Source organism: Podarcis bocagei, assembly GCF_964188305.1.
Source record: "Podarcis bocagei genome assembly, chromosome: 4".
Taxonomy (NCBI): Eukaryota; Metazoa; Chordata; class Lepidosauria; order Squamata; family Lacertidae; genus Podarcis; species Podarcis bocagei.
This window is the reverse complement of record NC_138128.1, coordinates 37,882,739-37,897,420: the sequence shown is the minus strand read 5'-3', so window position 1 is coordinate 37,897,420 and position 14,682 is coordinate 37,882,739. Positions and strand designations below refer to the sequence as shown.

At 45.1% G+C, this 14,682-nt stretch overlaps 1 protein-coding gene across 7 annotated transcripts; it reads right to left on the bottom strand.

Moving 5' to 3' along the window:
* Window positions 1-319: 319 nt before the first annotated feature.
* Window positions 320-13,263, bottom strand: D2HGDH (D-2-hydroxyglutarate dehydrogenase). 7 transcript variants are annotated; one of them, XM_081192649.1, is made up of 10 exons: window positions 13,163-13,263; window positions 11,520-11,932; window positions 11,033-11,090; window positions 9,005-9,144; window positions 8,183-8,376; window positions 6,880-7,048; window positions 5,510-5,653; window positions 3,881-4,023; window positions 2,882-3,047; window positions 320-1,090 (listed from the first exon to the last, which is right to left on the bottom strand). In XM_081192649.1, the coding sequence occupies exons 2-10, from the start codon at window positions 11,923-11,925 to the stop codon at window positions 828-830; spliced, it is 1,683 nt and encodes a 560-aa protein (XP_081048775.1). In that variant the 5' UTR covers window positions 11,926-11,932; window positions 13,163-13,263; the 3' UTR covers window positions 320-827. The 7 variants fall into 7 exon arrangements, with proteins under 7 accessions (XP_081048775.1, XP_081048781.1, XP_081048776.1 ...); XM_081192655.1 differs by lacking the exon at window positions 11,520-11,932 and having other exon boundaries at window positions 13,163-13,182; XM_081192650.1 differs by lacking the exon at window positions 13,163-13,263 and having other exon boundaries at window positions 9,005-9,043; window positions 11,520-11,573.
* Window positions 13,264-14,682: the final 1,419 nt, after the last annotated feature.

The window sequence follows — 14,682 nt, the reverse complement described above, 5'->3', positions numbered from 1 at the left end:
CCACACTCCTTGGCAGCAAATTCCACTGTCGAACAGCTCTTACTGTCAGGAAGTTCTTCCTAATGTTTAGGTGGATTGATGAGAGTTGTAACCTCTGAAAGGCACCAGGTTGAGGAAGACAACTTGAGCAGCCTTTTCCAACCCAGTGCTCCCTCTGGATGTTTTGGATTCCCAACTCCCATCAACCCCAGGCAAACATGGCCAAGGGTCAGTAATAATGGGTGATGCAAGGGCCACAGGTTTCCAATCTCCGAATTAAGTTTTTGTAGAGTAAGAATGGGGAACCAATAAAGAAGGACTGCTTTGAAATGTAGAGAAATTGAGGTAATATTTTCATTACAGGTTTTATTTTTCCATGAAGAAATGTAAAATGTTTCCCACACTTGGTTCAAAGCACAGAATACCCTCTTATCTTCTTCAGTGTCCCTGCAGCTGTTGATTTGTGTTTTGAATGTATGCAGCTGCAACAAGAAGGCAAGAGAAGCTATCCCACGAATTTCCTCCTGAAAATTGTTCTCTTATCCCAAGTACCACTCCTACACGTTGTATTCATATAAGAACAAAGCCCTAAAAATGGGGAGCAACCGGAAGCTTTGAAGGAAAGAGCCTTAGAAAACAAATGTTGTCTTCTCTGCTTCTCGGATAATTCAGAGCTTGGTAGATAGATAATACTGGGAGGACAATTCAACTCCTTTACTATTTCTTTTGTTGGGGGTGGAAATGGAGCAAACCTCCATTTCACATTGCAGTTTCACAATTTGCTTACAGCTCCCGTGCTAGACAACCTCCACACAAAGGTCTCCTGATCCTGTTCTTCATAGTCACCATCATGCCCCCTTCACCGGCAATGTCTTGTAAGGATTTAGAATCCCTTTGGGGTCCAACATGGCCTTGAATTGCTGCATGAGAAGGACTGCTTCCCGGGGCTTACTGTAGTGGATATAATGCTTCTTCTTGAAGCCCAGACCGTGCTCTGCGCTGATACTCCCACGGCACTGGGAAGTCCACTCATACACAAATGGCTCAATAGCCTCCAGCAGGGAATGGCTGTAGGAATCTGCGGTGATGTTCAGGTGCAAGTTTCCATCTCCTGCCAAAGCAAAGTCCCAAATCGGTGGGTTTCAAAAGAGAAAGCAGAAAACACATTCAGTTACTGGGCATGCAGTGCAGTGGCTCTGCCTAATTCCTCTTCTAGAGAAGAGGGTTATTTTAAAATATAATGAAGATTATTCATTAATATTATTTGTCTAAAAGAAAGGTAGACAATGTGGCGCCCTCTAGATGTTGCTGGAATACAATTCCCATTATCCCACTGACCACGTTGGCTAGGGCTGGTGGGAGTTGTAGTCTAACAGCGTCTGGGGGGCAACACATTGGGTACTCATGGTCCAAGGGATTTCTAGAGGCCATGCTTCAGTAAGCTACCGGTGCAATAAAAAAGAATAAAACAAAAAAGAGGTAAAAACCACAGCTGAAAGCAAGATGCAGAACAAATCATAACCGATTTGTTCTGTTATTGACAGAGCAGATAAAAACTAGCCCACACTAGGCACTGGAATGCCCATGGGGAATAAAAATGTATTTCCCAGTTGTCATAATGACATCACAGTTGGCACCAACTGAACTACCCTGGGGAGGCCATTCTGTAAGTCAGGTACAATGGTTAAAAAAAAAACCCTCTCCCCTTTATGATCAGCAACCTCCTTTCAGATGGCAAGCAGATCATTTCTTTTTCTTTTGGTGAAGTTATTTCATCACTCTTTATGAGTCGAGGACCTGCCACCCGCTTAGAGATAAATAAGACACAGGGACACATGAATTTAAGGTTAATGGGCTAAAGAAGGCCACAACCTTATTGGTTACAGCATGTGAGTAGTATTGGCTTTAGGCATTGGATCAAACAGTCTATACATGACTCCACCCCGCTCAGCGGACATTCATCCGAAGGTTAACAACCAGCGGGAGGAGCTTGTTGATGCAAATACAACTGAAGCTTCCCCTGATGTCACTGGGGGTCGTGCCATGGCCCTAGCCACCAGCAGGGCATCGGACAGGATCCACGACCGTCAGATTCCTTTAACGGACTACCCAACAAGGGGAGGGGTAGGTGATGGTCACACCTGCTCTCAAACACACGACACATATTCCAATGCCTAACCGCCAATACCCAAAAAGTTGTGGCGGTTTGCTATGAGGTAGGCGAAAAACCAAGAGGCTGGTTCCAATTTGCCAAATGGATAAAAATTCCTACCAGCCCCCCTAGGCAACCAGGGCAACCAACCTGAGTCCATAGCAAGGTCAGGCGCATAAATATGACCTAAAGGGAGGGTGATCCGACGACGAAGGGGCGCAGAATGAGAAGATGGAGCCGCCGCGGCCGCTTGAATGCGGCTAAACCCCACCCACAAGCCAGCCCTATTGGCTGGCCTATGGGCGCGGCATGGCAGCCAGGTAAGCTGACGCAGGGGGCCAAATATGCCCCCCCCCCGCCGATGCGGGAACCGGCTCCCGCTCACAACTCCTCCCCTCTATTAGGAAGAGAGGCTTTTCCTTTTGGCTGAGGCTCAGAGACAGAAAATGGCCGAAAACCACCCAGCAGCTCATAGAATCCTAGAACTGTACAGTTGGAAGGGACCCCTCTAGTCCAACCCCCTAGAGCAGGTGAGAGCTGAACCAAGGACTTCCTTATACAGCACTTTGCTATAAGAACCCTAAGTCCTCTCAACAAATGAAACTGGTCTATGGAAAAATGTAACTTGAAAAAAAGAGCCATTGCGCATACCTTCGTAAACCAAGAAAACTTCAATAATATATATATTTTTTAAGAACCCTAAATCCAAATTAGTAAAGGCCATTCGTTTCCAAACACATTCCAGCTTACCTAGGTGGCCATAGCCCACCACGTTCTTGGCACTGCCGCCCAGCCGTGTCCGCATGTCCGTCACCAGATCATAGAGTTTCTCCACAGGCAGCGAAATGTCGTATTTGTAAACGGATCCGTCGCAAGTCAAGGCCTCTGTGATCCGTTCCCGCAAAGCCCACAGCGCCTGCAATGGACCCAAGCGGTGACTTGGATTGAAACGAAATGCTTTCGTTTTCATTCCACATGGATGGCTTTACAAAAGTGACCTGCTATCTAAACAGTTGGCTAAGTCATCTTGGATACTTAGGTGTTTATGTTAAAAGAACCAATTAATCTTCAATGAGCTTAGGCTAGCTTCAACAAATCACCAAAAGTTTATTTAGTGCTGGGCTGACATTTTGTCATTCCAATGAGCGATTCCGCAGCAGCTTAAATCATCCTTTGCAGCATTCCAGTTGGACCAGCCACACACAAGTCTCAAGGGGCATGTTTCAGCATTTGTCCTGATTTGTTTTGCATGGAGATTAGACTGCCAATTAGCTACCAGGTTAAGTTCAAGGTGCTGGTTTTGGTGTATCAAGTCATAGAGAGCTTGGGACCTGGAGACCTGAATGATCATTTCACCTCTTATATACCCAACTGATCACTGCACTCCTGCAGGTACCATCTTATCAGGAAGTCCATTCTGAACAATATAAGAACACGGTATTCCCTCTTGCGGCAGCTGCTCTTTGGAATCCCCTCCTTTAATATTAGGCAGTGCCGGTTCTACTGCCTTTTCGGTGCCTACTGAATACCTTCCTCTTTCAAGCTTTTTAAGCTGAAATCTTTCCCAGTCTGCACCTGCCTTGGAATTAATTAATTAATTAGGCAGTGTTGACTATTTGATGAATGCCTAGCAATTTGGGATCACTGGTGTATGCCACATACACCAATAGTTGCACATCCATTGGTACGCAGTTCAGATTCAAATCAGAGCCCCAACTCAAGCACAGTTAGGGAGAAATGGGAAATTACCTTTATTTTTTTATCTTCTGAAGCCAGAGTTCCCTCTACTACCAAACCAGAGGCCATGACATGTTCCAGGAAGTGACTCAGCTTTTCCTCATCATGGGCAGAATTGGAGCCTGAAGTCTCAATTAGCACATAGAAAGGACTTTCTGGAGTTGTAAAAGCAGAATCAGAAAGCAGACTCTCACTAACAGTTGCAAAAGCTAAAAATCACACTATATTCACTAGAGCGACTCCTGCTGCACCACACAGAAGTTAAGAAAACGGTGTTTCTCTTAAATTTTGGATCTTTTAAAAGACACTTTCAGTGGATCCTGCCAACCTGCCCAAAATGGTTCAACCAAAGGACAGGAGGGAAAGGCCTTTTCCTGAAGTCACATTAGCAACCATCTTATTTTTTAATCAAAAATCTGTTTCTCTAGTATTACTAACCTAAAAGAAATCCCCAAAGAAAAAGCAATCTGCGGAATGCCTCACATGACACAGTTTCCTGGCCTATATCCTGTTTTTACTAGACTAGTTACCAAAATTCTGGAAAAGTGGAATTTGGTTTAAACATTTTGTTTCCAAATTCTCCTGCCCACACCTTCCTTAGATGGCTCTGTGAATTTGTGAAAATGGTAGAGAAATCTCAACTACATATGGTGTAAAAAATGCATAGGCTAGGTTATTGGCAGGGTTGGGGGTTCCTGCTGTTATTGATATTAATTTTTGGTATCTTTATTTTATATGTTATTATCATTTATATGGAAATGGATTCAATTTGGTTGTGTACTTTTTGATGTCTTATTTATTGTTTCTAACTACTTTTGTTATGTTTGTAATTATGTGTTTTAAGCCGCCTTGAGCATGGCTTCAACTATGGAAAGGTGCATACGGATAACATTATGTATGTGTATAATGCTTGTTAACAATGTGTAAACACTGAATAAGAAATTTAACAAAACATCAAAAATGTTGATGCATGGCCACATCAGGTATAATATGTGTGCACAGGTCCGAGCACAATTCAAAGTGTTGGTGCTGACCTTTAAAGCCCTAAACGGCCTTGGCCCAGTATACCTGAAGGAGCATCTCCACTCCATCGTTCTGCCCGGACACTGAGGTCCAGCACCGAGGGCCTTCTGGCAGTTCCCTCACTGTGAGAAGCCAAGTTACAGGGAACCAGGCAGAGGGCCTTCTCGGTAGTGGCACCCGCCCTGTGGAACGGCCTCCCACCAGATGTCAAAGAGAAGAACAACTACCAGACTTTTAGAAGACATCTGAAGGCAGCACTCTTTAGGGAAGCTTTTAATGTTTAACAGACCACTGTATTTTAATACTCTGTTGGAAGCCGCCCAGAGTGGGCAGGGTATAAATAATAAATTCTATTCTATTCTATTCTATTCTATTCTATTCTATTCTATTCTATTCTATTCTATTCTATTCTTTAAGACTACAAAATCCATGATGTAGCGTGAATGTGAGCAATAAATGCATTCAAGATTACAGCGGACAACTGAGTAGCAGAAAGGACAGAAAGCACCTAGGGAACCTGTACATTTCAATTCAACCATTTGATTCTATTCCCCCCGCTCTCCAACAGAATCAGTGAAGGAATAGCTCCTGTGAATTTTGCATATGGCTAGCTGGTACCTGAAACTGGGTTGGTTAATTTGAGGTGTTGTTCAACCAGCTTCATGCACTCGTTGTCCATGAACTCATAGGCAGACAGGATTTCTCCCAGCATGCCCTTGCAGAGAGTGAAGGTTTTCAGGACCTGAGAGAAACTTGGACAACCTTTACACAAAGGAAAACATAAAACAATGAAAAAGAGAGTTGCATTAAAAAAACAAAAAAACTATTAGGTGGAAACATGACATCACACCTATTCACATCAATAAGCCTTCTGGAAAGGAGCCATATGTGTGCAAAACGGTAGAAGATGAAAAGGACAACTTATTTGCTAAACACAGAACTCTCCCCCCCCGCCCCATTCTTCAGACTGGAGGCTTCCATGTTGCAAAACAACAACAACATAATTTATTATTTGTACCCCGCCCATCTGGCTGGGTTTCCCCAGCCACTCTGGGCGGCTTCCGACAAAGACCAAAAATACAGTAACAGCAGCTTTAGGAATGACATCCATAAAATAGCTTAAGGCTGCAATCCTAACTCCACTTACCTGAATAAAACCCATTGAATGTAATATGAGTAGACCAGGTTAGGATTCGGCTATAACTTATTGACAGTTCCTTGGCTCAGTGAATTTATTAAGAAAGTATGGCGAGCCTGCTGAATCAGGCATCCTACCTAGCTGCCTAAATTTTGCTTCCAGGACCTCATGATTACATTTCCCCATGTCACTGCTGCCAACATGTCCCATGACCACTGACTCCTCCCCAGCATTGTCCACCAGGCTATCTGGGCAGCAAGCAATATCTGCAACCTTTGGGCCAGGCAGGCAATTTACCCTGCTGCCTGTAGGACCATGACACCCCCTGATTTTAAGCTCAGCCCTGAACTATTCCAGACATATGTGAAAAGCGATCTGCTTGCTGTAACAGTTTCACCATAAGCGGAGTTGTGTCCAAGTCTAGTCTTGCTAAAATACCACTAGGTAAAGGGACCCCTGACCGTTAAGTCCAGTTGCGAACGACTCTGGGGTTGTGGCGCTCATCTCGCTTTATTGGCCGAGGGAGCCAGCGTACAGCTTCCGGGTCATGTGGCCAGCATGACTAAGCCGCTTCTGGTGAACCATAGCAACACATGGAAATACTGTTTACCTTCCCGCTGGAGCGGTACCTATTTATCTACTTGCACTTTGACGTGCTTTTGAACTGCTAGGTTGACAGGAGCAGGGACCAAGCCATGGGAGCTCACCCCGTCGCGGGGATTCAAACCGCCGACCTTCTGATCGGCAAGCCCTAGGCTCTGTGGTTTAGAGCACAGCGCCACCCATGTCCCAAATACCACTAGTAGTTACAAATAACACTTCTGAAAATAGAGAGGAGAATGGCTCTTACCAAGAAATGCCAAATTCACAGCCTTGGGTTTTCGTGGGCAGAGAATGGAAACTGCCGTAATGACGCCCAAGGTCCCCTCAGACCCAATGAACAACTGCTTCAAGTCATAGCCAGTATTGTCCTTCCGCAAAGATGCCAAGCAGTTCAACAAAGAGCCATCAGCCAGAACCTGGAAGAGGACATCCTTAGATAATTCCTTGATATATTTGAGAGGGTCTGTGTTTTGTTTCTTAAAAAGGCTACCATAAGATTAAACATAACATTTTAAATTAATTAATTAGTTGCCATCACACAGAATATTTCAGGAGGGAACTTTTTAAAAAGACAATACAGTAGCAGAGTTGGATCTGAAATGGAATGAAGAGATTACAATTCAGTAATTAACAGTATGCACATCTGAAGTGGGAGTGAAATAAATAAATAAATAAATAAATAAATAAATAAATAAAAGTATTAATAATAGTAATAATAATAGTAATAATAATTTATATGCCACCCATCTGGCTGGGTTTCTCCAGCCACTCTGGGCAGCTCCCAACAAAATATTAAAAACACGATAAAACATCAAACATTAAAAACTTCTCTAAACAGGGCTGCCTTCAGATGTCTTCTAAAAGTCAGATAGTTGTTCATCTGACGGAATGGCGTTCCACAGGACGGGCGCCACTACCGAGAAGGCCCTCTGCTTGGTTCTCTGTAACCTCACTTCTCACAGTGAGGGAACCGCCAGAAGGCCTTTGGACTGGACCTCAGTGTCCAGGCTGAATGATGGGGCTGGCTAACATTTTGGGGTCCAAGGACCAAGTCACCACCTTCCCACATCTCCAGGGGACCATGTCCCAGTGGGGCTATGAAGTGGGCATGGCCACCCACAGCTAGCATACACACACCACAGCATGCACACACATACACACCAGTGTGTGGATACACACATGATATCCACATTGGGAAAGATATGCAGGCAGGCAAGACAGGTTCATGCACAGGACACAGATACAATTTCTCCCTTCGCAACTGCTCATGCGAACAATCACCTGGTGAGTGAGGAGGAGGAAATAACCTGTATCCCGATGGTGGTGTTCAGTAGGCAGAGAGGTTGAAACCTCCCCACCCAGCTCAGGGGCATGATGAGGATGAACATCTGCTGATGTCCTGGACTTCCCCCCCATGTCTGTAGCGTATCAGGTCAAGGGGGCTGATGGGCCACCAGCTAGGGCTTTGTGGGCCTCTAGTTCATCCCTCCAATGGTCAAGGACAAAAAGATGATAAAATACGGGAAGCAGCTTTCAAAGTTTCATCTTACCACTTCTAGACCTAGGACTGTCCCTCGCAGAGAGCCGTAGCGCAGGAGACGCAAGCCACCGGCATTTGTAGCCACGTTCCCTCCAATGTGGCAACTGCCCTTTGCTCCGAGGTCAAGCGGCATAATGAAATCCAGCTGCTCCAGGTACTGGTTGAGGTTTTCTAAAATGCAGCCAGCCTGGCAAACAAGGATTCCTGAAAAATCAGTATCCAGTTACAGTCTGAGAAATGGATGCAAACTTCCTTTTTCGTTGGCGTAATTTAAACCCAAGGAGATCTACTGTCTGTCAGAGGGGGATCAGAGGCTTTGTAATGAAGCAACATTATCCACCTCCCACCCCAAACAGCCTCAGCATCAAGGATCTGTGAGGTGGGTTTTCTTGTTTGTTTACTGGCACCATTGTCCAGTTCTTTCATTTAATGCCAGCAACACAACCAGAATTACACTTCTTGCTGTCCAGATGTTATTTCTGGCTTGTGCTACTAGGCAATGACCTCCCAACACTTCTGAATAGAAAACCACCTCCGCCTCTCCTTTATTTGAGCTTACATCCCATTGCTATTGGCAGAGGAAGGAATCAGCTCTGCCGTTCAGGGTTCAAGAACCTCCCATTTTGTCTGCCCTGATGGAAACTCTTAAGACAGGGTTGAGGAACCTGTGGGCCCTCCATATGTTTTTGGAGAGCCAATGGCCAGGGATGGTTGGAGTTGCAGACCAGCAACATCTGCAGGGCCACACTCCCTACTCCGTAATTTAGGAGAATGGCAATCTTTAGAGGATGATAGCATAGCCATTTCCCCTGCCCTGGGAAGATATATTTACCAGAAACGTCGTCAAAGCTGATGATCTGGTTCATAAGAGCTGTGGAGAGAATGATCTCATCAAAGACAGGGACGCTGCCCCCCACGAGGCCAGTGTTACCCCCCTGAGGGTTCACAGCCAAGTTCCTCTCATGGCAGTACCTGAAAGGGAACACATTTTGCCCATGGGGTCTTGTTCCTAAGGGCATATTATAATGCCTTTGAAAAGGCGATCCTAGTGAAACGAAAAAGTCTTTTTTTAAGATCAAAGTTCTAGACTGACTCAAGAGTAAACTTGGCTGCTACTACTCAATAGTTTTAAAATGCACACTAATCCCATTACTGCAGTAAGACTTCAAATAGTGGGTTCAGATCCAAAATCCTAAAGAATATGAAGGTGGCACGCAAGTGTAAATTAAGTGGTACACACAAAGATAGCCGGTGTGATGTGCTTGCAGTTGTGGCGGTAGTAGTGAATGGGTGGGGGGGAGTCTGGCAAGGATCTTGGAAACGGATGCAAGCTGTCTTGCATGTGCTCTCAGTTCACGCTTTTTGCCACATGATTGTACACCTATCTACCTGCTTGTGTGAATGAGCCCTGAGATGCTATGCATCCCTTTTACTCAGGGGTGGGCAACTAGCTCACCCTTAGTTTAATTTCATGGAGTTTTCACTTAAGCACCATACAGATGGCAAGGAGGGGAAAAACAAGTGGAGAGGGAGAAAAGTGCATAGGAAAAGAGACTAAGAAAAAACTCCTATAGTTTTTAGATTCTGAGTACATACACGCTAGGAACCATATTCTATTTGAAATCATCTCATCTATCATCAATTAACTTATTTAGTAATAAAAACAAAAACAGAATACCATATTTATGGAGGCATTTTTTTTTCAGTTTAGCTAACACACTAAAGGCTAAGATTTGCTCTTTGTTACTCTAGACGACAAGACTAATGGGATGGGAGGAAACTGTAGGGAAGCAGATTCCCACTAACAGCTGAATAAACTTCCTAATAGTAAAAGCTGCCAGACAGGAGAACAGACCACCTTCGAATGTGATGGACTCTCTATATCAGTGATGGCCAAACTTGGCTCTCCAGCAGTTTTGGGACTACAATTCCCATCATCCCTGGCTAACAGGACCAGTGGTCCGGGATGATGGGAATTGTAGTCCCAAAACAGCTGGAGGGCCAAGTTTGGCCATCACTGCTCTGTATGATTCAGCTGCTGCTCACAGAGAGAAAAGGAAGGAAAGAAGGTGAGTACAGTCATACCTCAAGTTAAATGTGCTTCGGGTTGAGCGCATTCAAGTTCCGCTCCGCGGCAACCCGGAAGTAACGGAGCGTGTTACTTCCGGGTTTCGCCGCTCACGCATGCACAGGCACTCAAAATGACGTCGCGCGCATGCGTGGAAGTGGCGAAACCCGACCCGCGCACGCACAGACCCACTGTCACATCTTGCGTTCCGTTCGGGATGCGAACGGGGTTCCGGAACGGATCCCGTTCGCATCCCGAGGTACCACTGTACAGACTTCTCTTTAAAGAGTACTGACCTAATGCTTGTACTGTGTGTTCATGTACCTCTGTCTATCAGAGTGGATACAGAGAGACACATAAGAAAGGACTCTGAGATACCATCATATGATTCCTGAATATGACTCATAGTGATGAAAAACAAGATAATATACAGTCATACCTCATGTTACGTTTGCTTCCTGATACATTTTTTCATGTTGCGTCCCGTGGCAACCCGGAAGTACCGGAAAGGGTTACTTCCGGGTTTCGCTGCTCGTGCATACACGCAAAATGATGTCACGCGCATGCGCAGAAGTGGCAAATTGCAACCTGTGCATGCGCAGACGCACCGCTGCGGGTTACGTTCTATTCATGTTGCAAATGGGCCTCTGGAACGGATCCCGTTCGCAACCAGAGGTACCACTGTACATATCTTAAAACATGGGTGAGCAAGACAGAAGTAAGGCAGTCTGCTAAATACAGACATCTCTAACGCTGTTTATTGAGTTCACGGAAACACAATTTTTATGTTACCTGAGAATCTCAGATACTTCTGCTGTTGTCCGTGGCTTCAACAGTATTTTACTGCAGCCTGTAATGTAAACAAGATGTGAGAACATTCATTTGAAACTTGAATATAAGCTCGCCCACAATACGCTTTCCCCTACCACCACCCCCCCAAATAAAAAAAACACCTGTGCTGGTTAATATGGCTAAAACTTCATGTGCATGTAGTAAAACGTACATTGCAGATTTATAGCCTTAAGGAGAAGGGCTGGAGCTCGGTGGCAGAGCATGTGGTCCAGGGTTCAGTCCCCAGGTGATGCTGAGAAACACTCCTGCCTCAAACTCTGGAGAACGGCTTCCAGTAAGTACAGCCCAGCTTTCCCCAACCTGATGCTCACCAGGTGTTTTGGCTACAACTCCCATCAGCCCCAGATAGCAGAGACATGAAATTTGTAGTCCAACCCAATTGAGCTGGTGTAGAACATACTTCAAGCAGTTTGCCAAAATAACGTACCTCTTACAGACTTCAGCCAGTCCACATTGAAGAGTTTCAGTTCATCTAAATCTGTGATGACTCTGCCAGGCATAAGGTTTTCAAAGAAAGACACATCAGTACTGGAAACATGGGCAAAAGGAAGCCTCTGCACCCCATATCGCTCACTGGTGAGCATCACTTCCTGGAGGTGAAGCTGGGTAGCATGCAGACATCTCTTGGGCAAGTGACTGATGCTCCATCGGATGGAAGGCATGATGAGCACTTCTCTCTTCAATGGCCCTGTTCCTTCTTCCTTAAGTTTGGACCGGGGGGACCCACATGTCCACACATTCAAGGCTTTTCTCTGGCATCTGATCTGCAACCTTGGTAAGGACCAGCGGTGTCTAAACGGGAAGTGCCGGACAAGGCTGCAAACAACAGCCATGAAGAACCTGAAATGCAAAAGCAAAATAAACACCCAGTTTGATCAACTTCCTCTGAAAGGCACTCAACTCGATTTATTTTATTTTCAGCTATCTCATTTTATGGGAAAAGAGAAGTCCTTCAGGAAGTGAAAGATCACGTTCATGGGTAGGATAGCTGCAGGACACAGCACTTAAGAAACAGCACAGAAGGAAAGCATAACCCTCTTGTTTCTATACAACCTTTATCAGCCCCAGCTTCAAGCATGACCAATGGTCATAGATGCGGGGAGCAATATCTGGAGTGCCAGAGGCTGCCCTTACCTGCCGGATTTATGTACAAGGTAAACAAGCTATAGCTTAGGGCCTCACTCTCTTGGGCCCCCCAAAAAAATTAAAGGAAAAAAACAACTGGATGTACATTTCCAAAATATAAGATAAAAAACAAATAAAATAAAACCTACCTACAGCAACAGTGTTTTGTGTTGTGTAGGCTCCTATTTGTTATGTGCAAATGGCTTTAGATACCTATTAGGTCCATAAATTACCATACAGCATATATTCAACACAAAAAACAGTGACAATTTGTTGTTGACAAAGGACAGCTGGACATATACCTTCAGTATATGTTATACCTTCAGTAGCTTAGGGCTCATCAAACCTAAATCCGGCCCTGCCTGCCCTACTCAAATTCAGCCGGTAACTGAAGCAAAGGCAACTGAAACAACTGCTGTTGCTTCTCTGCTTCCACTTCCCTCTCCTCCTTTTGTCTGTCTCCTATATTGAACTTTTAAGATCGCAAGCATTCTGGCACAAGGAGGTGTCCTCTCCTGCACTCTTTAACTGCCATGCACTTAGCTGGCATGTATTATAAGCCAGTTTATATGTATGTATATATATATTTGTTTATTTTGCTGTAACGGATTAACATGGCTGTTTCCTTTGTGAAGTTCCATTAGGCATGTTATTATTGGCCGCGAATTATCTTACGGTAAGAGAAGGAATCCTCATGTCCCTCAAATTCACTATTTGGGTGCAAACATAAAGTGAACGCGATGGGTGTCACAGCAAGACGCGGTGTCAGACCTAGATTCGCCCCTTTGCCTGGAGCTGATTCTGGTGTTTAGGACCGGGAGGGAAGTGCAGAACCAGGCACCGCTAGGCTCCGGAGAGCAGGCAGCTCTCTAGAAACCGGCTGCAGCCAAAGACGTTGCCAAGCCCAGAAACCACCGTCCTTGCAGTCGCCCTTTCTGCGCTCACCTTGAACGGGGCCCACGGGATCTCGCGCACTTCTCGGTAGACAGCTCCGCTCGCTTCTCCCCCTCGTGCTCTTTTCCGGACCAAACAGAGAAGAGGGGCGCCCTGTGGGCGGAGCCAGGAGGCAGGCAAGGAGCGGGGCGGAGGGAAGGCTCGGCGTTTGTGCGCACGCGCCGGCGCGTCAAGTCTGTCTGCCTATCTTTTCGCATATCTTGTCATATTAGCTCCATTTCTGAGCCCTTTTTAGTTAATAATACTTTGGATGCATTTTAATTTGCCGTTTTGTGTGGGGTCTTTTTTATTGTAAGCTGAGGCAAAAAGAGATGCAGAAAGGATTTATCTTTATTTCACAAGTTTTATATGCTGCCTGATGGTAATAAGCCCTATTATTACCCTTTTCATATTATCCACATTACTGATTGAAAATACTTGCCTCGAACCGGATATGCACATTTCCTCCCACCAGGCTACCATTGTCGGGACCAACGCTGAGCGCTTGCACCAGGCCTAGGGAGCCTTGGGCCCAAGTGCTGAATATGGCCCTCCAGGCATCTCTTGTCTGGCCCTCCAAACGCTTCCCAGGCTCTGCCCCCTCTTTCAAGACCTCTCTCTCACCCACACCCTCCTTGAGTGCTTCTGCCTGGCTGGAATGGGTCCTTGATCTGTGCTAATAAATGCATTTCTTGTCTGCGTGTTTAGACATGCACAGCTGAAATGTAGCTTTTCAAAAATATAGAAAACAGCAGCCACTGAATTAAACTGTAGTCCACACCCTCACATATTGAACTGTACCCAAAGAGCAACTTGTCTTTCCCATGCAGAGCTGTAAGAGTTCCTTTTTGCATTTGCCTTTGCCATCTAATTTGTTGGTTCTCTTATGCCTATTAAGTACCAATAGGCCATGCACGTAGACAGCCAAGCCTAAAGGTAAAGGTAAAGGACCCCTGACTGTTAAGTCCAGTCGCAAACGACTCTGGGGTTGCGGCACTCATCTCACTTTACTGGCCGAGGGAGCCATTTGTCTGCAGAGGAACAGGGAAGAGATTTAGGTTGTTATCAGCACCGTTTCCAAACTAGTGTAGAAACTTTGTACCAGGTGCTGCAATCTAGATCTGAGAATCGCATCCGGCACCTTTTCACCGATAAAGATCGATTTGTACATCACTCTAGGATGAACAGTGATAGCCTGCTAGGTTTTGCAGTTTGGTTCTCATGGTTGCTGTAATTAATATACTTAAGATCAAAGCAAAGGATGCTTTTTTGTTGTTTCGTCAAGTTTCTTTCCCTTCCCTTTTGCTTAACATCCACCCTCATGAGAGTTCTGTTAATGATTTTGTAACTTTGATTATTCTTGATAAAGGTATTGTCCAAGAGAAGGTTTTGGAATTTATTTCCAACGTAGTCCTTTTTCTGGTTTCAGAGTAGATCAACCAAATGACACTTCAGTGTTCTCTCAAATTTCTACATGTCACCTTAGTGCATTTAGCTGGGTCTGACAATTCACAGGATCCAAGATTTTCTTG

Excerpts from the sequence above, each read along its gene's own strand:
- D2HGDH (XM_081192649.1), bottom strand. The coding sequence starts at position 11,925 with ATGGCTGTTGTTTGCAGCCTTGTCCGGCACTTCCCGTTTAGACACCGC. Across the intron at positions 9,145-11,032 it reads GAAGTATCTGAGATTCTCAG|GTACTGCCATGAGAGGAACT; the intron begins GTAACATAAAAA and ends GTTCCCTTTCAG. Across the intron at positions 3,048-3,880 it reads CAGAAGATAAAAAAATAAAG|GCGCTGTGGGCTTTGCGGGA; the intron begins GTAATTTCCCAT and ends GGTCCATTGCAG.